At 37.3% G+C, this 23,186-nt stretch overlaps 1 protein-coding gene across 2 annotated transcripts in view; it reads left to right on the top strand.

Moving 5' to 3' along the window:
• Positions 1-23,186, top strand: part of LARGE1 (LARGE xylosyl- and glucuronyltransferase 1) — a 272,408-nt gene that overhangs the window by 69,981 nt on the left and 179,241 nt on the right. For both annotated transcript variants that reach the window (XM_063395775.1, XM_063395774.1), the window contains one exon: positions 12,451-12,637. In XM_063395775.1, the coding sequence (XP_063251845.1) occupies positions 12,532-12,637 (106 nt within the window). In that variant the 5' untranslated portion in view covers positions 12,451-12,531. The remainder of the gene's footprint in view (positions 1-12,450; positions 12,638-23,186) is intronic.

Genomic DNA, 23,186 nt, shown 5'->3' with positions numbered 1-23,186 from the left:
CAAAAAAAAGGCAAACAAAACGGGTCTTAAAATTTTGAATCTTTCGTGAGCTTAACTTCAGAACTTCCAAGATCAAATTTTAAGTTGCCTGTAAAATATGTGCAGTGCATATTTTCCCAGGAATTAGTGGTGAAAAATGCTTCAATTTTCTATTAACTTGTGTATCCCAAAGTTAACATTAGTACTGTGTTCTGCAAATTATGACATCTTACAAAAATTTAGACCATTTGATTTGTGCACATTTTCCAAATTTTCAAACTTTCTCAATGCAGTTGCATTGAGAATTACATTAGAAATAAAGGGTTTACCTTCTCTTTCTGCTCTGCAATAATATATAATCACTGCATGTATTTTATATGCCCATAGGTCTCATTCACAGCAGCCAAAATCCTAAAGACATCCAAGCCCTTTTCATCCAAGCTTTTTTATCAATTGAGAAAGTGGTTAATATAAGCTTTGCAATAAACAAAACTTGTCCTACCAAACTGTGTCCTTATAGCTGTGGGTGAATCTTGGAAAAACAATATTATGTAATTTGTTGTCAAAATCAACCTGTCTGAATCACATTAGCTAATAATAATTATAATAAAACTCTGGACTACTTTTCATGCCCTTCAAATATTTTTGCATCTCCTAGCAACAAAAAAAGTTCCAGAAAGTTTTATTTTTAGAAGTGTGCTAGAGTTGTTTTCCCAACCATTATATTTTCATGCTGTCTCACTGACAGGTTCCCATGGGCAAGTAAGAAAGCTCCTGTGCTTAAAGTGCAGTGATCTATAGTGGTTACTGCTCTCTGTTGCAATACATATTAAGGTATAGCTCATCTTGTTAGTGAAGCATTGGCCTTGGGGTCAGTATCATGATCCCTGTGTCTGCACAGTTGTAACTGAATTGACCTCGTTTAGTTTATGATCATTTCATCTGCTGTTCAATCTGCAGTTTACATGGCCTTTAGATTCAAAATATTGTGTCCCTGTGTCCTGTAGGGTTATGATAAAAGATAATGTTCATGATACAAGAATTGACTTGTCTTGGTTTGGAAAGACAGATGTCTGCTAAGGAAGGCAGGAGCCTCCCTTGGAATGAAGAATGTAAACCCCCTCCCTCCTAATTATTATAATTTTGAAATTAAGGGGCTCTCAGGCAAATATACGGGAATAGAAATCTTAGTTCTTTACTAGGAAAATTAAAATTAAAATGTAGTAGTACAAAAAACAAACAAACAAAGAAAACACTGACAGAGTCAGGATACAACCTGACACCCTGTTGGTCAGGGTGTTGGTAGCAGTCCAATCATGTCCTCTTGGAGTGACAGACGTGGCTCTTTTCCTCTGAAGGTCCAATGGTGGTGTAGATGAGTGCAGTCTTCCTCTGGGAATCCAGTGGAAAAAGGCTGCTCTGGTGTTCGGAATCTCAGGTTTTATCTGGGTAGGAATGCTTGGCTCCTCACTCTGGATGGAGCATCATCTCACAGTGGGATGATGTAATTTTATCAGTCATGCAGTGAGACACAATGGCCCATTAACAGAAGATATCCCCTTGAGGGAGGATAGGTCATGGAAGAGATAAAGAACACTGCCCCACCTGGTTTTAACAGCTGGCCCATTAACAGAAGATCCTGTCTGGAGTTATGAGGGATGGGTCATTGAAGAGATGAAGAAGACTTCCCCACCTGGTTTCAACAGATGGTAATAGAATACATACCCCAGGTTACATTTTGCATTGCAACCCAAGACAAGAGTAGAGCATCTGTAACAAAGCCAACGTTGTAACCATGAGTGTTATACTGCAAAAGGCATTGCCTGAGAGAATGTCCTAATCTGCAGGTCAAGAGGTGGGAAGGGCTGTGGAACAGACAGGCTGCATCTATGTTGCAGAACAACCTCTGCTATGATCCCAGGAAACTGCTGTTTTTCTTTCTTTGTGTGATTCACAAAAACTGTCACAGTTCACCCAAGTTGTATCATGATGCAGAGGGATATGTGTTGTATTTCTTGAGGCATTGCATGATGGCAGTGCCCAAAGCCAGCAAACCTGCTAAGGCAGTACTGGGCGAGTTTTACAGTGCACAGGGAGCAATCTTATCTATGCTGTCTGTAGGCAATAGCTCCTGTGGTAAATCTTGTCCAAAAATTCCCCTGCTTCTGTGTCAGAAGAACCTGTCTGTCTCTGAAAGGAAGCCCAGGAGCTAAGAGATACATGGAGAACCTTAGCAAATCACAGATCTGGAACAAGTAGAGGAGCAAAGTTATTAAAATATTGGTACACATGGGATTATTTTAACTGCAGCTCCATTGCTTAGACTAACTTTTTAAAAATGTATTTCAAATGTGTTGTTTTGGCTTTGCTATCAGTTGAAGTTATATATAAATATTTGTGTTTCTAGGTTTTTTGTATAAAGATATATTTAAAGATTTCTTAGTTTTAAACTATAAAGATCTAGTATGCAGAATGTTCCAGAAATCAAACTTCAGTATAGGAAGCTGAAGAGTCTTTCAGAATTTCCTTTGCAGGTGTGTATATTCATAATAAAACTTTGTCATTTCTGCTTGGTTGTTTCACTCGGGTGAAATACTTTCATCCAGCTGACAACAATCTCAGACTTGAGAGAAGACTTGAGACTTTCTGAGATTCTTGCCCAGTCTTTGTCCTGCTCTTGTGAGACTCACTGTTGAAGTCCTAGAGGGTAGCTTGACTTCTGATCTTATTAATGATTGCCAGACACAGAAAGAGTCAAATCGTTTTAAAAGATAATAGAATATAGAAGCAGTTAGGAAAGAGAATAAGAGGTGTTAATCCTCTCTCATTCTCCCCCCTCATCTCCACCAGCCAGTGCAAAGCATGCTTTTGTTTTATATAGCATGGCCATGCCTGTATGTTCCTCTACATCCTTTCATGATCTTCAACATCATCATTATTCTCTTTTCCTTTTCTTAGAAAAGGTCTGGCAACCTCCCCTTTGCCCTGAAAGTTATGAATTGTTATAAAATTTAAAGTGGAATTGTTAATTATGTGCATTTGAATAAGGCAGTCTTTTCAGTGTATTAATTTTCTTTATAAGAGACTTAGTAAATATTTTATATTTATTATTTCTGCACCTTCATCTAATTGCAGAATTACAGGAGCTTCTGAAAACAATGGTAATGATAATGAGATCAGTAGAAATTAGAAAAAGTGAAGTTTTACACAGAGATATAATGAAATGTTTAGTGAAAACCATTTCAATTTCAGGGAACTGAGAGGAAACACAGAAACACAGAGCCCACTGCCCTTTTTCTAAAGCAAACCACCCTCCCTCAGATAGTATTTTTTAAATGAAGAGTAGAGAGCTCTCCAAATGATACATTGGTTTGAAAGAGCGTTGTTCGACCAGCTTTTGTCCAGAGGATTGGACTAGATGACCTCTAGAGGTCCCCTCCAACCTGAACTTTCCTATGATTCTGTTGAAATCCTAACTCTACACATGGAAAATTTGGATTCCTTAGAAAGTTTTTTTGCCAGCATCTTCTCTAGAGGCTGGTTCCTACAGCTTTGTTTGGCTTTGATAACGCCTTTCATAGTCCTTTTGTAATTAAAACTCATGTGCTATTGTCTAATACCCACATTAATCTGTGTAGTACTAAATAAAAAGCCATGAGAAATCTGTGTTTATAAATTCTAGTTTATCTGGCCCCCTTCCAGTGTTCCAATGTTCAAGAACATGTCCTATGTGAAATACCCTAAATACTGCCTTTCCTACTTAAAAAAGTGTCTGACACCAAGTTATTCTGCAAAAGCTTTATCTCTCTGACGGGTAAAGTGGAGTGGGGGGTTTAAGCACCTTTCCCACTAATTTGTAGAGAACCCACTCAGCCTTCAGAAAGCCTACAGAAATATATAGTCCTTACAAGCCCACTTAGTTGCTATAATATTTAAGAAGTAAATACCAGACCTTGAAACTTAGGGATTTCAGCAGGAACTTGCATAAAAAGAGTTGCTCACAGTTCTTGGTGCTATTTGATGTCCTGCAGTAGCATCAAAGAACTATTGAGAATGTACAGTGTGCTTGGTAAAGCAGCACTGTGATTGTAGTGAAAGATTTGTCTTCTGCTTTTGATTATGGTCACATATTTCCATACACCACACTCTTTTTCCTATTTGTTGATTCTTGATTTTTCAAATAGGAAATTACCAGTAATTCTTGGAATTTTCATTTCAACATTTGTATTATTTTTATATAAATCTGATAAAAATATTTGTGGAATTGGTTGTATATAGGCAATATATAGTAATGAGGTGAGAGCTTTGATACTTACATGAAAAAAAGCAACTTTTCATCACGTTTGAGAGACCTAGTCCATATTTTTTGTGAATTGATGGTGGTTGAATTGATCTTACTGAAACTGTATTGATTTATACCAGCTAAAAATTTTAACCTGGGATTCCTGTATGTGTTTCAATATAATTATGTGCATGTTCATTTATGCAATAGCAGAATAACTGTTAGTTGAAATTTCGAGTATTTACATTAAATGGCCACTATTTGTTTTATGACTGGGTCCACAATTGTGGCATCAGGAATCATAGAGTTGCATTTGGAAGGGACCTCTGGAGATTGCCTGGTTCGACACCTTGCTCAAAGCAAGATCAACTAAGGAAGGTTGCTGGAGGCCAGTTGGGTTTTGAATGTCCCCAAGGATGGGGCTCTGCAGCCTCTCTGGCTGTGTCACTGGGGACACACACACCTAGACACTGCACTCCAGTGTTTCTCACCACTGAGTAGAGGGGGATGATCCTCAGGAGAGCCTCATGTATTTCAGCTGTTATTACATACAGAGCAATTCCTCCTCCTGGTCTTCTTGGCTAGTCCTTCCTAAAACACCTGTATCCATCCATCAACTGGTTGCTGCAGCCAGGTGTCTTCTGTCCTCCAATACCACCTTCCACTACTGAATTTTGACCCACGGGATCTATGCACTCCTCAGCTCCTTCCTTCTTACTGTCAGAATTGAGGAGAGAGACACCTGGGCCCATTTCTCTTTTCTTTATTTTTTAAAAAATTTAATTTGCTTAATTTAATACAAATATTTAATAAAGATCAATTTCTAAGTATGATGCCAACTTTTATTTCCATCTGACAAGTAAGTAGTTCCTATAAACTTGCTATAAATATGTAAGCATATTAAGCATATAAGCAAGTTATAAATTCCCATATAAAACCAGCTTATAGTTTGAGATCTATGCAGTAAAAGAAAAGTTGGGGGGGATTTTGTTATGCTTTTAAAAATTTTTTATAGTCGGACTTTGCTTCATAGAGACGTAGATTTTTTGTGTCAGAGAGGAACTTTTCAAGAAATAATTGTTCTCTCTTGAGCACAACTTTCTAATGAATCTTTAATCAATTTCCTTGTTAGAGCAGCTTTACATGTAGTGGGTTCTAATGAAGGTAAACACTGTTTTTGAACAAGCATCCAAGAACTTCTGCTGAGAAGCAAAGTATTAACATAAGAATTCTGGGAAGGATTATGTATGATGCACATAATGCCCTACTCCTGTTTTAAAGAACATTTCCTTTTCTGTTGGTTGTATGTGCACAAGGTGAATGGACAGACCCATGTCTTGTCTCTGTTTGGTTATGAAGTAGAAAGATGCTGTGGTGAAGAGGTGGGGAGAGCAGTGATGCACCAACAAACTGATGTTTTCTTCAAGGGTAGAACAGATAGCATGTTGCGCTTTTTTTTTTTTTTTTTTTTTTAATTGCTTCCACTACTTTAGGTAGAGATGCTTGGATTTGGAAAGATGTGGAGCTTCGTCCATCTTAAAAGTCTGAAATTCATATATGTAATAATGCTGTGGCCTGACTGTGGACTGTGGTTCTGAAGGAGAGATGCTTTTCTGTTGAATTATCCTGTATGACAGGTATGTGACACTGATGCCTGGTCACGGTCTCCAGTATGTTCATAGTTCAGGGGCACTGAGATCTCAAATTCTAAGGTACTCTTAGTATGTGTACATAGGGTCTTGTTAGAATTCTGCCATACACAAAACAAGGCAGGCTCTGTTTCACTTTCTTTGAATTGTGCTGAGTTCTTAGATAAGTTGGGGAGTCAGGAAATACTGATTCTGTATGCCCATACAGCTGAGAAAGTAGTGTAAAGATGGGGTTTGGAGAACTTGAGAAAACAGGTCAGTAGCTGCTTTAAAAGAAAGTGTAACTCTTTGGTTGCAAATGAAATGTTTACAGGCAAGACTGATCTTTCTCTCATGATTGTATTCTATTGCTTCTCTCTTTTCTCAGCTGATTGCATTTTATTTCCCTTCATATTAGCAGTGACATTTTAGTGGAGGTTTAGGAAAAGATTCTTGTCCTGTTGGTCTTAGATTGTCTTATTCCTTAATAATAATTTTGGAAGTTGCAGGCTTTCATTCTTTTGAATGAAAATGTAGGCTTGAAAGGAATAAAGAATACCATTAGAAGTATATATATAAATATATATAGACATACATAAAGGAGTACATGGAAATAAAAACAGGAAAATGTGAAAACATGTTATTTATTTGCTTCTCTCTGTCTGTTACTACTGTCAGGAGAGATTCCATTCCTATGGTGGTGTTGCTTACAGCTGGAACCTTCTAGAAAACTTTGATTAACAGGGCACTAATAGAATTTTCCTTAAGCCACAGCACGTACTGAGTGAAGATATAAGAGATGTCAATCCTGTGTGCCCTCGGAGCAGTTAGCACAGTTCCAAGGCAGAACTCATTTGTGCTGTCAACTTACTGGCTATTTTCTCTCTTACAGATAGGACTGCTTCCTTGTAACTAGTTGAGAAAGAGTACATTTGGTAGCATTTGGAAACTGCTGTAATCTTCCACTATGAAGTGCCTTCACAGAACTTGTGAGGTGTGTGCTGAATTTGAATATAATCCTAATCCTTCTTTCAAGTCATGATACTATAGGATTAAGAAGTCTGCTTTTGGGATGAGGTTCTCCAATGCCAAGGAAATTTAGAGTGTGGGAACAAAAATGTGAGAAGTGGAATACATTAACTATCCTGGTTTTGAATGGATTAGAGTTAATTTTCTTCTTAGTAGCTGGAATAGTGCCATGTTTTGGATTTAGCATGAGAGTAATGCTGATAACACCCTGATATTTTGGTTGTTGCTAAGTCATACTTATTCAAATAAAAAGATTTTTTTCAGTTTCCCATGCTCTGCCAGTGAGGAGCTGCACAAGAAGCCCAGAGGAAGCAGGGCCAGGACAGCTGACCCAAAGGCCAGAGATATTCCACACCATATGTCAACATGCCCAGTATATACACTGATACACTGGGAGAGTTATCTGGAAGGCCCTGACTGCTGCTTGGGATCAGGCTGGGCATTGGTCAGCAGATAATGAGCAACTGTATGGTGCATCACTTGCTTTTTCTTGGGTTTTATTCCTCTCTCCGTCTCTTTTCATTGCAGTTACGGTTGTTGTAATAATAATGGTGATGATAATAATAATATTTAACCTCATTTGAATTATTAAGCTGTTCTTCTCTCCACCCCTGAGTTTTCCTCTTTTCTGATTCTTCTCCCCATCCCACTGGAAGAATGTGGGGGAGCAAGTGGCTGTGATGTACTTATTGAGTTGTCTGGGTTTAAACAACGAAAATTAACAGAGAGGTGTTTAATTAAATAAAGATTTACCATTTAATTCTTTCACACTGTGTTTCCTAATCTTGGGTTTACTCTGCACCCTGCCTTTATGGTACCAAACTTCTCTTTAATATTGCAGCGTCACATGACAGCCAGTTCCCATAATGGGAAGACTGCAAAGCTGCAAGATATAATCTGACTGTCAAGGAGTAAATTCATTATAAACATTCATTATCAGCATTTAAAAAAAACCAGGAAAATACTGCATAAGATACTGCTTTTTTACTTTACATTGTTTATATTCTGGGTGTGGCAAAAATCTGAAAAATCTCCCATAAGGGATGAATGCTACATTGATACAGAGCCAAGGGAAAAGCTATGCAACAGAAATTGTTCATTGACTCTGTGACAGCAAGTGTGCAGAAAGAGAGCAGAAAGACTGCAATAGCAGAAAGAATTAGATAACATTAATTTAAAAAACACAACAAAGCCAAGGCACAGGATTGCTGTATAAACAGCTTTAACTGTATATATTTATTTCCAGTGGCTCTAAAAACAAGTAGAAGATTACTAGGAAAAGATTAACTGTAACTGTAATATGCAAGGAAATGTTTGAAGCAGTTAGAAAAGCTTTTTATGATAGAGCAGTTAAATCTAGTTAATTGTGTTTGATTTTTGTTTTCATAATTACTTCCGTTGTTTCACTGAACTCCTCCTGAATATCTGACATAGTCAAGTTATCATGCTGTAATTAAAGAAAATAAATATATAGAAATTGAATACCAATGTGATTAGTGTTGTGTTACATACTTTAATATATGTGCTGCTCATACTGATTGAGAGCTGGTTAATGCTTAGCAGAGGAGATAATCCACAATTTAAAACAAAGAAACTACTCTGTTAAGTTAGTGTAGTTAATGGAAGTATCTGACTATATGTGAAGGTAAGAAAGGTCATTCTGACCAGGTGGGAAGGTGATGAGTAAGTCATGAGTAAGGGTTTGTAATGAGAACCCCAGATTGTTTTAATTCCCACTGTGGCCCCGCTCATTGGCATTGTCCAAGCTGCAGCCTTTTGGAGCATTGTCCAAGCTGCAGCCTTTTGGAGCACTGTTAGCAGCAGTCAGGGAAGGGTGAGCTGGCCTGAGGTCACAGCACAATCTGTGGAGCTGTTTCTGTGCAGTGGGTTTGTAAATCCTGAACTGGTGTGTCCTACAAGTGTGCAGCACCTGACACACTGGCAGCAGGACACAATGCATATGATGTACATGCAACTAGCTTTTGTGGGTACTACTTACTGAATCAGATTTCTAAAATACATTTATATCATGCTCTTGGAGCACAGCTGAAGAGCAAGGTAGAACAATATCCTGCAATGCATGCGCTTTTTAGTATCTGTGCCACAGGTAGAAAACCTGATTGTGTCTGGAGGGGTGTAGGTGGGACTGTGTTTGAAACTGCAGACATAATCATTCCCTTTTGCTCTGGGTCTAATTTTGGTCTCCCTTGCTTTGAGATAAACCCAGTAAAGATCAGTAAAGTTGCTGATGTTTATTGTGGCTCAGTTAGATCTGAAAATATCAACACTGGGCAATGGGTAAGGAGCGACCACTGGTTATTTTTTGATTGGGCTATCACATCTGGATGCTGTGGTTAAATTGGCCAGTTATTCCTTCATCCTTTGTTTTGTTTCCGATATATTTCAAGCTGTGTGTTTCAGAGTATAGGTGTTTAGTTAGCACAGCTGTTGAGACTGAAAGCTATCAGGAGGAGCACTGCATGCTTTTGTGGAAATAAAGTGAACCATTTTACTGAAAAGGTGACTGTGCCTAGCAATGGCACATCTGAAGTAGCTTCACTTTTCGCTTGTACCATGAAACTGCTTTCTAAGAGCTTTTAGGCAGGTGGCAGCCTGATTCAGTAGGACTGTGGCATGAGGAGCAGTGAAGACTGTAGGAGAATTCTGAAAGGCATTTGCAGAATTTCATATGGCAGAAATGTGTGACTGTTTTGTGCTCAGTCCTTGGTCCAGCCAGTGTTGTCGATCCCTTTCCTTCATGGTAGATATCAATCTGGCACCCGTTCAAAGGAAAACCAAGTCAAAGGAGCTGCAATGTCTTCTTTCAATTTATTTGACAGTGACATGTTAGGTAACATTGTTTCTGAGTAAAGCCAGTAGTGAATATATGATTGAGTCCAAAGCTCTTCCTTTATGCCAAGGAACTTCATTACCATTCATGGAAGTTTAATGTAATTGCTTGTGTAAGAGTTGCACATGATGCATTGTCTACTTTGGATAAAAGTACACAGCAGGTGCTGGGTTTTTATACACTAAAAATGAATATTTAAGACCCCAGAGACACTATTCACAGCTTTGGGGAGGTGAGGAGATAGTAGAATTATAATTTAAAGTAATTTATGGCTCTTTTAAAGCAATATTAAAAGAAGTATCTTAACATTTCCTAGGGTGATCCATCACAAGCTGACTTGTCTGTTAAGGATTTTTCCAAATGTTTTTCTAGTTAGATAAAGGATACACATCAATGTGCAAAATGATTTGGCTGTTTTGTCTGAATGATGACAATTTGTAGAAAACTGAATTTGCCACATTTCTGTCTTTGCTTCACAGCTGAATTGGGAGTTCAATGTTGTGCCTTTGACCTTTCTGATTTGTTAGAGTACTTTACATTTGTAGGGCAGAAAAGCTGGATTACATCCTCCATATCAACCTGTTCAGAAACTTAACTTACATAGATATTTAAAAGAATATATAGGAAAAATCAAATGATTTCTTAAATGTGCCACCCAAGGATGAATTAAGACACTAGCAGCACTACAACTCTAGGCTTCAGTGACTGTATGTCATTGCTCTGGAAACTTGTACCAGCATACTTGTAACAGGGTAATTTCAGAAACGTGGTGTTGAATCTGACTTTGTTACCGGTGATTTTTACAGGTGTCATTGATAGCAGCAGTATCCTGCCAGTGTGTGTTTCAGTGCAAGATGTGGCTGTTTGCTAATGACTGTGCTTGGGAGTTTATATTTTCAGAGGTTTATTTTTCTGTGCACAAACTGATGTCAGTGGTTTACGCCAGTACATTTAAGGAAAAAAAGAATTCCTACTTAAAATAAGTGATTCTGTGCATTTTATAATATACATGCTTACAAACACAGAAGCTTGGGAGAGTGTTTTTCAAGTAGGCATGTAAAGGACTCTCTTCAGAGAAGTTGTACAACTATGTGCTATACGGAAAAGAAATGAAATGTAATCATTATCCAAATACACTGAATAAAGATAAGAGTTCTCTACAATTTATCTACCAAATGTGTGTCTCTGTCTAACACAGTGACTCTAATACCACGGTTGTAATATTAAATCTGCCCACATATTTTGTGCAAAATCCCTGTGGTGAAGCATTCATTGCCTTGAAAAGCTGACACAATGGAATGCTTTTTGTGCTGGCTCTGGACAAATTGTAGTCCATTTTATCAGTTCCAAGGTCAGAGTACTATCATGGCTCTTAAACTGTAGTGTAGTAAAGTGGGCTCTATTGAATGTTCAAGGAACAGCTGTAAGTTAGCCTGATTACTGCAGCCAGGTATCTCCAGCTCCAGAGATTTTTGTCTGAACCTCTTTCTCTTGTCTACATTCTCATTTTTGCTGTAATTTAATTTCAGAATTGATTTTTACTGCAATATATACAAAGTTGTAGAGTTAAGGCACTCTCAAGACACACAGCAGCCATTGTTAACATGTCACTGTAGAAATGCTTTCATTGCTTGTATCAGCTCTAGTGCTAGTTTAAGCATAAGTCAAAAAGCACTGTTATTAAACACCTTGTACTACCAGAGTCTGTGTTTCTTTCCCTATCATTCCTGTAGACCACTTCTATTCTTTGAATTGAAAATCAAGCCTTTTCACAGAAAACCTGAAGTAGATTTGCATGGACTTAATACTTCTCTTTCCTCTTCTAACTTGCCTACTACTAGCCTTTCCTTCCCTTTCAGAAAAACCTGCTATCAATATGAAATATTATTTTTATGCTCTACATGCCAGCACTGGTGTGGGAATATTCATTTTCCCGTGAATAAGTCATCATTTTTTTTTCTTGGCCCCTCTGAAATGCAGAACAACTATTTCAAATTTGGATCAGAAATTTTTCTTTCCTAATAAAAACTGTTATTCATCAGAATCCATTTTTCTCATGACATACAGTCTAAAGCTCCTGATATCCCCCATGTGAATAAGGATATTTCCTTGCCCATTTTGCACTTTCTCTTCTCCCTTTTTACACAGCAGTTCATCAGCACTGCTTTTTGATGTGCAAAGTGAGTAATTTCAGTAACATCCCTCTACTCCCAGACTTCAGCTTTCCTTTTTTTGGATCAGTCTCCTGAGTTCATGACCATCTGCAGGCAGATCACTGATTCACTGGAGTGACTTCTGCTCTTTGGGAGCAGATGAAGGAATGTGGGTGGCTCTCTCTTATCTGCCATGGGACCCCAGCACACATGGGCATCAAAGACCTCAGAGTTCCTGTAGAGTAAAGTGAAGGCAAAGCTACAAATAAAGCTGACATGTCTTGGTGAGATGAGCTTAGTGTGTATTTAGGTGACATGATATGCTCTATTGACTTACTGTTTTAATTTGACTTCTAAAACTTGTTTTATTATTAAATGGTTGTGGATAATTTTGTAATGGGTACCACCTTGCAATTGCAGTAGCCCTTTGTTTTGGCCTGTTCTTTTAACTCTTTTGGAACACTGCCACAGTCTATAACTTCCTGTAGAGAGATAACCTGTTGAAATACCTTTTCCTTTCCTTTTCAGGGAGTAATATGTGGGAGGCTGTGGACTATTTGCTTCCAACATAGGAACAGCATTGGGTTGGGATTCTGCACTCCTGAGAGAATGCTGGGGATCTGCCGAGGGCGACGGAAATTCCTGGCTGCCTCTCTGACCATCCTTTTTGTCCCAGCCATTACGTGGATTTATCTGTTTGCTGGGAGTTTTGAAGGTAGGAGAGGAATAATGGCTATGGGGAGGTGGTGGGGTGTTGAATGATTTGTAGCTGGGCAGACAAATGTAGAGCAGTTGTCATTGATTTTATTTAAATAAATCTTATTTGGCTTGCATGTGAAATAGTTCCCAAGGTGCAGATTTCAACAAAGGGCCTTCCTTACCATGTTCTTACTACTGAGGATGCTGAGTTCATTACTGGCCACAATTACTTGGTTTTCCACTCATCTTTGAACTTTGAAAAAGTGAAACAACTCTACCCCTGCCCAGTTTACTAATTTTTTCTCTGTACTTTCTAATTTTTAAAATTTGATCTATCCTATGCCCTGTAAGATTTTTGACATCTCGTTTCAGATATGCTGAACACAAAAAATCCATTAATATCTATATAAGGTTTCTTTAGATAAAAATAGTTTGGATCCACATCCACCTGACTGTCAGTAGATTGTTTTAGTTGGAGCATCTTTCTGTCCCCTTCTTTTTTAGGAGAAAATCCTCCAGCTTATAGGCACATTGACTTGCAGCTATGTAATGAGCACTTTTTATAACAAGACTTGGAATAATCACTACTTTGTCTTTTAAATTGCCTGTCTGATGAAGTTTTTTTCCTGGCCTTATGGACGCTCAGCAGTAATACTTGAGTTAGGTGAGGGTCAAAGTTTCTGGCTCTCCTATTTTTTGCTACTTTGTAGATTTTGTTTGTTTGCTTGTTTATTTTATTTATGTGGAGGTGAAGCATTTTATGTTGGGTAATAGGGATGTTACTTTGACAAGAGTAAAAAAAAGTCATTCAACTTTGTAGTTGCCTTGGCATGAGGAAAGGTGTTCAACCTTGTAAAACTTTTCAACCATTCATTTATAGTCTGATAATTTAAAAAAGTGTTTAAAATGTCAAGTTTCTTTCTTGTATCCTTGGCTGACAAATCTGTGCTGTGTTTGGAAACAAAAGGGGTTTCCATGTTAAATTACAAGTGAGAACATGTAAAGATTTTCAGTGGGTGTTGCATAGGATTCTGAATTAGTTATATGCCATGTACAAATATTTTTTATGCAAATTTATTTGAGTACTTAAAATTTTACCTTTATGTGCAGTAACTCCATGAGCTCATTCTAGAACAGGATTCATGTTAAATTGGAAATACAAGGGATGGTAGCTGCATACTTAAAAATAATGATCCAGCAGGCAGAACAGTACTGATTTTGTTTGATTTTTAAAAGCTGAGCAAATGCAGGCCTCACCTTTTTGCTTTTAGAAGCATATTATGCTGCTTTGTCATAATGACTATTTTAATTGTGTCCACAATTGATAATGCCACGGTGTTTTAAATTCCTCTGTGGGTAGAATCCTTTGTTTTTACAGAGAACTCAATACAAATCTTGAAATTTGCTGCTACAGGGTATTTGAAGTGACTTAAAGCTCTCACTGTGAATTAATCTTAAATGTAAACCAGGGGACAAAGCCGATTACCTATTACAAAGCCTTGCACTGGAAAAGGACTGGAAATTATATACAGTTAGTAACTCTTCCAGTTATTTTTCTGTATCTGTTTTCCTTTTTCTTAATTTTGGATGGGGATTATTTAATCTTTCTTGGTTAAAAACTAAGGTCGATTAGATATTTATTTAACCAAATAATAGCTAGCATTTTCCTTAACTTGTAGGTGTTATGGACAAAAAATTAATGCCATTTTGTTATTTTACATGGCTTCTTGGTTTTTTTCTCCACAGTGGTTCCCACAATTTACTCATGTTTGAGCTCTCTGTGGAGGTTGTAGTGAGGTGGGAGTGGCTCTCTTCTCCCAAGTAACAAGCTATAGAATGAGAGGAAATGGCCTCAAGTTACACCGCAGGAGGTTTGGATTGGATACTGGCAAAAAATTTCTCCATGGAAGGGACTAACAAACATTGGAACAGGCTGCTCAGGAAAGTGGTTGGGTGACCATCCCTGGAGGTGTTTAGAAGATGTGTATATTTGGCACTTAGGGGCATGGTTTAGTGCTGGACATGGCAGTGCTGGGCTAGTGGATAGACTCAATGATCTAAAAGGCCTTTTCCATCATAAACAATTGTTTCATTCTATGATTCTCTGAGTATGAATTGCCTCACAGCAGCATTGTGCCTTGATTTTAAACCATCAGGATTATAGAGTCCTCTCTCCCTCTTGGCACGTCTTTTGTTAATTACAGGGCTATAAATTTTCTTTCAGTACATCTGGTTTTAGGTTTGAGTAAATGGTTCTTGTTAGACTTTTCTCCACCAAATTAAAAATGTCATCAATACCTGATATCTTCATAAACTCATTTAATTATTTAGTGTGGAGGAGACTTTAGGAGTTCTCTTATTAAACTCCTGCTCAAATCAGTGTGGATTTTGGAATCAGCAAGATTTTTAGGCCTTTATTCAACAGTGTCTTGAAAACCTCCAAGGATAGAGAATATGTGGACTTCCAGACACACCATGAATGAGTACCATCTCTCTTTGAGCCCAACATTCTGGGTAGTTTTTCACACATCTAGTAGTCCACCCATGTACACAGTAAAATCCCAGCTTGGATGCAGGGATACTGTGCTTAAATTCAAGGGAGATTGCATCAACCAGTCATGTATTCATAGTAATTTCATCACAGAAAGCAGTCAGCTTGGTCAAGCATGATTGGTGAATCCAACTGACCTGCCAGGCCTGGGAATGTTTCTGTTTGAAGATTCCTACATATAGTAGTAAAATCACCATGGTCTTTTATTCACTAAGTTACAAGGTTGAAAATTTCGTGAGGATTTTTTTATTCTTCTGCAGTTTTTTTATTTGTTTGTATGTTTCAGGGCTCTCAACTCAAATCTCTGGTATGACATCTGTAGTGCTGTGTCTGCCTCATATTCTTGAGGTAATTAGGAATTACACTACTCATCTGTGTGTTTATATCTAAGTACTTAAGTTATTCATTTGCCATACCATGGGAGTGGGATCACATTAGAAACCCTTTAAAAGCTTTGTTTGTGAATCTGTAATATAACGTACGCCTTACTGCAGTCTGTTCGCATTCCCTGCTTTTTAAATAGTTTCAAGTTCCTTAAGACAGAATTTGGTTTTATTTTGGATTTTGTTCTCTTGTCAGAAAGTACAAGGCAGCCTGCCACTTCACTGTTGTCACTCAGACACTTCCAGTAAGACCCTTCCCTTAGAATATTCATTGGAGATGGTGTTACTCAAGCTGTGACAGCAGTAGCTACTAAAACCTTCGTTAATCATGTATAAATGTCTGTTAAAGTTATGAAGCAGAATATTAAAGACTATATTGAATATTGTATAGCCTTTAAATGTACCTGGTTACTGTTTATTTTAATAATGCACAAGGACAGCATAATTTCAGTTATCTGTCACTTTGAATGAAAAAGCTAATTGTTCCAGCATTCTTAGATTGTATTCAAAAGACAAAGTAATACAGTAGGAAGGGTTGAGTGCATTTAAAACAGGGAAAAGGAAATAATCGAATAATACATGTTGAGTTGTCTTTAGGAAGCAAATAGCAGTTTCACTAACTAGTGGTAGCCTCATAAACAGCTTAATTTTCCAAGCTATATGCAGCAGTTTTCTATCCCCCTTACCATGAAGGTCATGTAAAATGGAGATTTGGAATGGTAATTTGACCATGCTTTCTAGATTACTGATTCAAAAAAAAAAAAAAAAAGTGCACTAAAGCTGTGTGACCTCAGCAGATTTACAATCACCTCTGTTTTGACAGAATGAAAATACACTTGAATTACCAAATCCTGAGTAGTGGATCCTCTTGAGGCTGAAAGCCTCAAGGAAAAGGAGAGCCTGTATGTAACCTTAAGATGAAAAACTGAAAAGTTGTGGGAGATCCTGTTATGAGAGAGCAGTTGACTTTTGGTTTTTGTACTGCTTGGGTAGCATTTTAAAAAACAGAGCCTGTCTTCTTTCCTGGGACTTGCTTTCCTTGATTGTCCTGTTTTCACTTCAGTGTTGGGCAACCCTGACAATTCATTTCAGTCAAAGTCATCTATAGAGACATGATTGAAGCCACAGTTGGGCAAACACCTCATAAAATACAATAAAATAAATTGAAAGAAGGCTGCAAATATTCATCTTAGTATTTAAATGGATTCACTTTGATGCTGTTCACACTCTTTTGTGTATGTTTCCATAAATATTCTAGTGAATATGTTAATTGAGAAGACTGTCTATGGGAACAATGAATATCCAGTTTTAATATTCATGGGAAGTAGATTTTGAAATCATATTTGTGAATACTTGAATCAAAAAACTGATTCTGGGGTTTCAGCTTTTTTCAGTTAAGTGCCAGAAGTTTATCACATGATCTGTGCACATGATGAAAACTGCCCAGACTTTTAATGCTTGTATAAAGTGGCTCATAGAAAGAGGCAAACAAATAATTACTAAAATGTCTTGTCAGACACTTGCAGGTGATGAACAAACATCAGAAAATAATTCCCTCACAGACAATGTGATCAAAAATACACAAAATATAGAATTGCTTTTTTTATTATGTTTTCTTCAGCTGGCCTGAATTTTATCTGGTATATGTCTCAACAGGATTAAACAAGAAAAGTCAATCCAGTGTCCATTAAAACAGAAGCTTCCACCTTTCTATTGATCTTGTCTTTTTTAATAAAGTTGTGAGAAAAGAAATCCTGAAAGGGTGCCTCTGCATATAAGTAAGGTTGCTACTGTGATGAGTGCCTGAACAAGTTTACAGGAGGTATATTTAGTGAATATTGGCTATCCTTAGTTAAAAAGCTACCCCTTCATTTCCATTCTGGAGTAAATAATCTGGCTTACTGCTCTCTTTTTACATTTATTTCAGCTGATAGAGAATTGCCACTTAAGCACCTCTATCTCTATTACAATTACTATACTTCTTAAATATGTTTGGGGATCCTAAAAAAGTAACATCAATTATGACAGCAAAGACCTCAGGTTTATGAGAAGTTTTGTTGCTCCTGGAAAACTTGTCCTTCTGTGAAACCCTGGTGATTTGATGATACAGAATGCTGATCAAGGACCAGAAGGTCCATGCTGTGAAAGCTGAGTCTTGTTCTCTGCCCATCATCTTTAACTTAAAGTCAGTGACCCCACGGTTATTTTGTTTTATGGACTTGAGAAGCCTTATATGTCCATCATCTAAGAAAATAAAATTAATAAATAAATATTGAAAAAGAAAGAGTTTTACTCCCCATTTTATAAATAACCAGTCTTTTTGTGAGCAGTGACAGGAAATTTGAAGTAGTTTCTTTACCGAAACAAGAATGGCCTTATGCCAGGACTATCAGCCAAAATACACCATGGTCATGAGAAGCTTTTGGAGGTCAAATGGAAGAACATGGATTTTGTTTTTCTTCTCAAACACTTTTTTGATTAAACTTAGGATTTTGCAATACAATTTTATCCTTAGCTAGTAATGTCCACTCCTGCTCAGCTCCTTAAAGGTTGAAGGCAGTGCTGTTTTTTCTTTAGCTTGCCAGGAGTTCATATGTTTAAACCAATAACTTGTCATCTCAGGAGAGTCCATGAATCGTGCAATAGCCAATTCTTTTGTCAGTTTGCTGTGCCAAAGGAAAGCAAGTCCACATTGCTTTTTGGAATTCCAGTGCAGAGGGCACACGTTTTCTTTTGATGCTTGTGTTTTTAAGTACATGCTTTCAGAAAAGCAAAGTAAGCTGTAGGCTTACCTTCTTTCTTCTCTGTACAATCTCATGATTGGATGGAATGTTTCTTTGCTTCTAAACACCAGTTTTCTCTTGGCTTTCTTTTTCTAGACAGCTCTCAATTTGTCATTTCTGGCAGAAACATAAAAGTCAGAATGAAAAGGAATTCTTTGACAGGAGTGAAGGGCCAGCGTCTTTATAACAGCAGCTAAATGAATATAATCGGTGGGATTTCTCAAGGGATTTGTTTCATCTTTGTCTTCCTCCTTCTTAGAACAAACTTTTGGGAAAAATGCCGTCTGTAAAAGTTGTATTACACAAAAGTAAGCAAATTTCTCCCAAGAGGAAGCGACATGTGGATGCCCAAATTCTGTTTGGGTTGCATGGAAGACTCAGCAGTGGGACTGCTGTTTCCTGATTGTTTCTCCTCTGTTTCAAAGATTGGTACTTACTAACTTCACAGTCAAAACATGTTTTTTAGTATAAAAACAGAAAAGCAAGGTGACCTTATCACTCTCTACAACTCCTTATCACTCTGTACGACTCCCTGAAAGGTAGTTGTAGTCAGCTGGGGCTTGGTCTCTTTCTCCAAGTAGCAGCTGACCAGAACAACAGGACACAGTCTCCAGCTGTGCCATGGGAAATATAGACTGGATATTAGGAAAAAGATTTTTACAGAAAGAGTGATAAAGTACTGGAATGGCCTGTCCAGGGAGGTGGTGGAGTTACCATCCCTGGATGTGCTTAAAAAAAGATTGGATGTGACACTCGTTGCCATGGTTTAGTTGAGGTGTTAGGGCTGGGTTGGACTTGATAATCTTGAAGGTCTCTTCCAACCTAGTGATTCTGAGATGCTGTGATTAAATGTCTTGTTACAAATAAACAGAAAAACAAACCCCAAGAAGCAGCACTTGGCTTTTGGAAACAAAATGTGCAGTTTTAAGTACACCAGAACTCCTTTGTGTGCTGGAACTAATGTAGCCTGACTTGCTGTGATTGATGTCATGCAGCTGATTGATGTTGAAGTTGCTTTTCCTACAATTTATATAATCTAGCTCCCATATGGATCTCCTGGTATCTAAATAAATCCTGAGCTCCTGCTGCAGTGTATTTCTCAATAGTAGAATGTCTGGTATCTCTCATATCTCTTTCTCTCTCTTTCTCTCTCTTTCTCTCTCTTTCGCTCTCTTTCGCTCTCTTTCGCTCTCTTTCGCTCTCTTTCGCTCTCTTTCGCTCTCTTTCGCTCTCTTTCGCTCTCTTTCGCTCTCTTTCGCTCTCTTTCGCTCTCTTTCGCTCTCTTTCGCTCTCTTTCGCTCTCTTTCTCTCTCTCTCTCTCTCTCTGTCTCTCTCTCTCTCTGTCTGTCTCTCTGTGTTCCTGGCAATTGTAGAAGCTTCATGCCCTCTGACTTCTTTCCCTCTAACAAAGTAATTTGATATTAACCAGTGAGCTTTGGGGGCAAACAGGCAAGCAGGTCAATAAATATGTAAGCATAAGATGAAAAAATATCTGAAAAAGAGATGCTTTAAAAGATTGAAATGAAAATTTATTCAGTTTTTGATTCTCAGAACAATTAATTTGAGTTGTTTGATTTTTGTGAAGTTTTTGTATTTAAAATTTGCAGGCTGTTTTTCAGATCAGGAGGAAGTTTGAAATCAAAATCTGTGTTGTTAGACAGCAAATTGCATCTGAAGTGCCTTCCAGTACATTTGAAACTTACATTTTGAATATTTATTTAAATGTGTATAATACCAGAAGGAGGAGGAGTCAAGTTAAAAAAAATTTGAAATAATTACTTCACCCTTGAAGTATTCAAAATTGAAATACTTACTTCCATCGTATATGGTCATTCTTACATTCTGCAAGTTATGTTCTGGAATGGTTTTGGAAAAACAACTGAGTGGGAAGGTTGATACCCTCTTATTGGATGGATGTATTTTAGGTATGCTTACCTTAACAATACCAGTATCTTCAACCCATATCTTTTATTCCCTCTGTACCCTTTTCAAACATTTTTCAGGGATGACAGCCATTGAATTGTTCAGCTGAGTAATTATTTCCTTCTCTTGAAGTTTCATCCCTCTTGTGTTGCTTTGCAATTCTTGTTTCTAGACTTGAAAGCGATTTTTTTTAATGTATCTAGATATCCTTGGACTGTTGAGTGACATGCACAACCAACTTCAAAAACATAGTCTGACAGCAGTCATCCTGGTTCACTCAGCTTTGTAGATACCAACAAAAAGAGGAAAACTTGGTGACCTGGAGGCTGATATGTTTTTAGCCTGAGATCTTCTTCCAGTTTAACCGTGTTCAAGCTCTTTGAACTATCCTGTGACAATAATTCTTTCTAACCTGTGGTATGACTGCCCTTCTCTACAATTCCCTGAAATGGTCAAAGTCCAGGATGTAAATCAAGGGTTTAAACCCCTTTTTAAAATATTTGTTTGTTTGTTTGTTTGTTTGTTTGTTTATGTATTTATTTATTTTAGAATTCTGTTTGTCTTTGAAATTGCTAAATGTCAGAGTTTTCAGAGATGAGGAATTACGGGGAAAGAGCTAAAAGTAGTGAAGTTAAAATTACCAAAAAAAATCATGGAATCATCACATTTTCCTAAATTAAATTCACAATCCAAAGGAGCCTGTGCTTCTGTTTGGTATATTTACTTAAAAAATAATTATAGGCCCAGTTAAAATATTTTACTGTGTAAATGAAGTGTTTCACAATGAGATACTTTTCTCAGTGAACTTTTAATAATATCTGTACCTATTCTGAAGAAGAGCTGTGTAGTTTGCTCTCTGCATACTGCTTCCTGAACTTTTGAACTGCCCAGTGAAATCACCATCACTGCTAAAAGCTTCTAAACACCTGGAGCAGCTTACCAGCTTGTAACACATCAAGGTCCTGAATGGAAAACCAAAACCAAAATCTATTTATTTATCTACAAAATAAACTGAAAGTGTGATTGTAGCACAGTCAGCCCTGCTTGTGTTGACTGTTGTTGAGCAAGCACAGGGGGAGTCAGGGGGACAGATGCACCACCATGACAAGCAGAGGAAGCCAGGGCAGCCTGTGGACTCTATCTAGTTGCTAAAGCCTGGGCCCCCACATCTTCAAAGTGATTACTGTTCTTCCTAAGGACTTTAAACCCAATGCAGTTATGGCTATTGGTGCTACAATAGGATCTTCATTTGGCATTCTAGACACAGGATTGGGGTTGGTGGTGGTGTAGTTTAAAATCTGGGAATGTTGCGTAACATTTGTGTAATATATAGAGGATTATTTCTGGAGCTGAAATAAAACCATAGCTAATAAGATAGTATTATTCTTATATGTTGCAAAGCACTTGAAGAAATTGCTGGAATAAAAAGTGTGAAAGCTGTCTGTTATAGGATTAAGCAGAGTGAAATAAAAATACCAGAAAGTAGTTGTGTTTCTCCCCAGTATTTTCTTCCTCTACAATGTTTCCTACTTTATCATTCACCTTTCCTTATTTACATCAGTACATCTCTCCTAGAGTAGTTTCAACAACCTTTGTTTCAAAATAGACCCGGCAGACAAATTTGTAGTTTCTTCTCAAAATTACACAGAACAGTTACTGATGTTTTATGGGCTTGTGAAGATTTGTAGTTTTTTACCATCACAGGGACTGTTAACAATCAATGTCTCTTACATCTTGCATAGCACAGGCTGTATTATGTTGTAGAATTGACAGAGTAATGCTGGCTGGTAATTCCTGCATCTGACCCATGTATTCTAGATACACCAAAGCTGTTCTTCTAGCCAGATTTCTGAACTTGATTTTAAAGCTGGTGGAGGATTCTAGCATTCTAGGATCTCTGAATAAATTATTCCACTGTGTTAAAAAATACATGCTTTAATCTCTGTCCAGATATTTCTGGCTTCAAGGTAAGAAGTGAAAAATGAGAAGTAGACTATGGGGGAAAAAACCCCAAAAAACACAAAAAAAGATAATTTTAACAGCTTCAGTTTCATGTAAAATAAGTAATCATGATTATGAGATATTCCAATACATAAAATGCACTGCAAGAAATATCACCTTGAGGACTGTAGATGAGAGTGCTACAGTGCTACAGCTATCACAATTTACAGCTGTTTAAAAAAGGAGATAAATTCATAGGGTAATTGCTAAACTTCCCATAGCTAGTAGAAGCTAGTTATCAGGATGATCAGTGGTCATCCCAGTCCAGAAAAAATAATTTCCAGAGCAGAATATTTGTTTTGGGCTCTAGGTTACTGTACCTTTTCAGGTGAAAAATAACCCTTCAGAAAGGTTCAAATCACAGTTTCAGTTGCAGGTTAAGCATGTTTATTAAATTTAAGAAAAAATATGTATTTGAGCACTAACTTGGCAACCAGTTATTCGTGGGATCAAGTCTTATAAACTTATCAGTGTTGTATTTTCAATTTTCCAAATAAAACATGAAGTCACTGTAGTGTTTACAAGTTACCTTTAGAGCATTAAAACATGGAAGATATTGCTCATCCATTTCTTCCCCAATGTTAAGGCATTCCGCATTCTAAAATCATATTGAAATCATACCACCAATTTAATATTTTACCATCAGTATATTTCCTGCCTGTCATTGGATTTAATTTAACCTAACTCCATGACTTTTGCTTGTTAACTTTAGCAGGAATAATATTTTCAGATGAATGAATGCTATAAAAGTCTGCTTTTTTATTCTCTACTAATCAAACTGTTATAATGTATGTCTCAAGGGATCCACACTGACTTTAACAAAGGATTCTTTTGGTCTGAAATGTAATACACACACAGAATGTTTTCTAGCAGTATTAACTATAATGGCTTTAGCCATTCCACCTCTTGCTTCAGTGCATTACA

This window comes from Prinia subflava, chromosome 4 (genome assembly GCF_021018805.1).
Source record: "Prinia subflava isolate CZ2003 ecotype Zambia chromosome 4, Cam_Psub_1.2, whole genome shotgun sequence".
NCBI lineage: Eukaryota > Metazoa > Chordata > Aves > Passeriformes > Cisticolidae > Prinia > Prinia subflava.
Note: the sequence above shows the minus strand (reverse complement) of the source record. Positions and strands in the feature narration are given on the sequence as shown.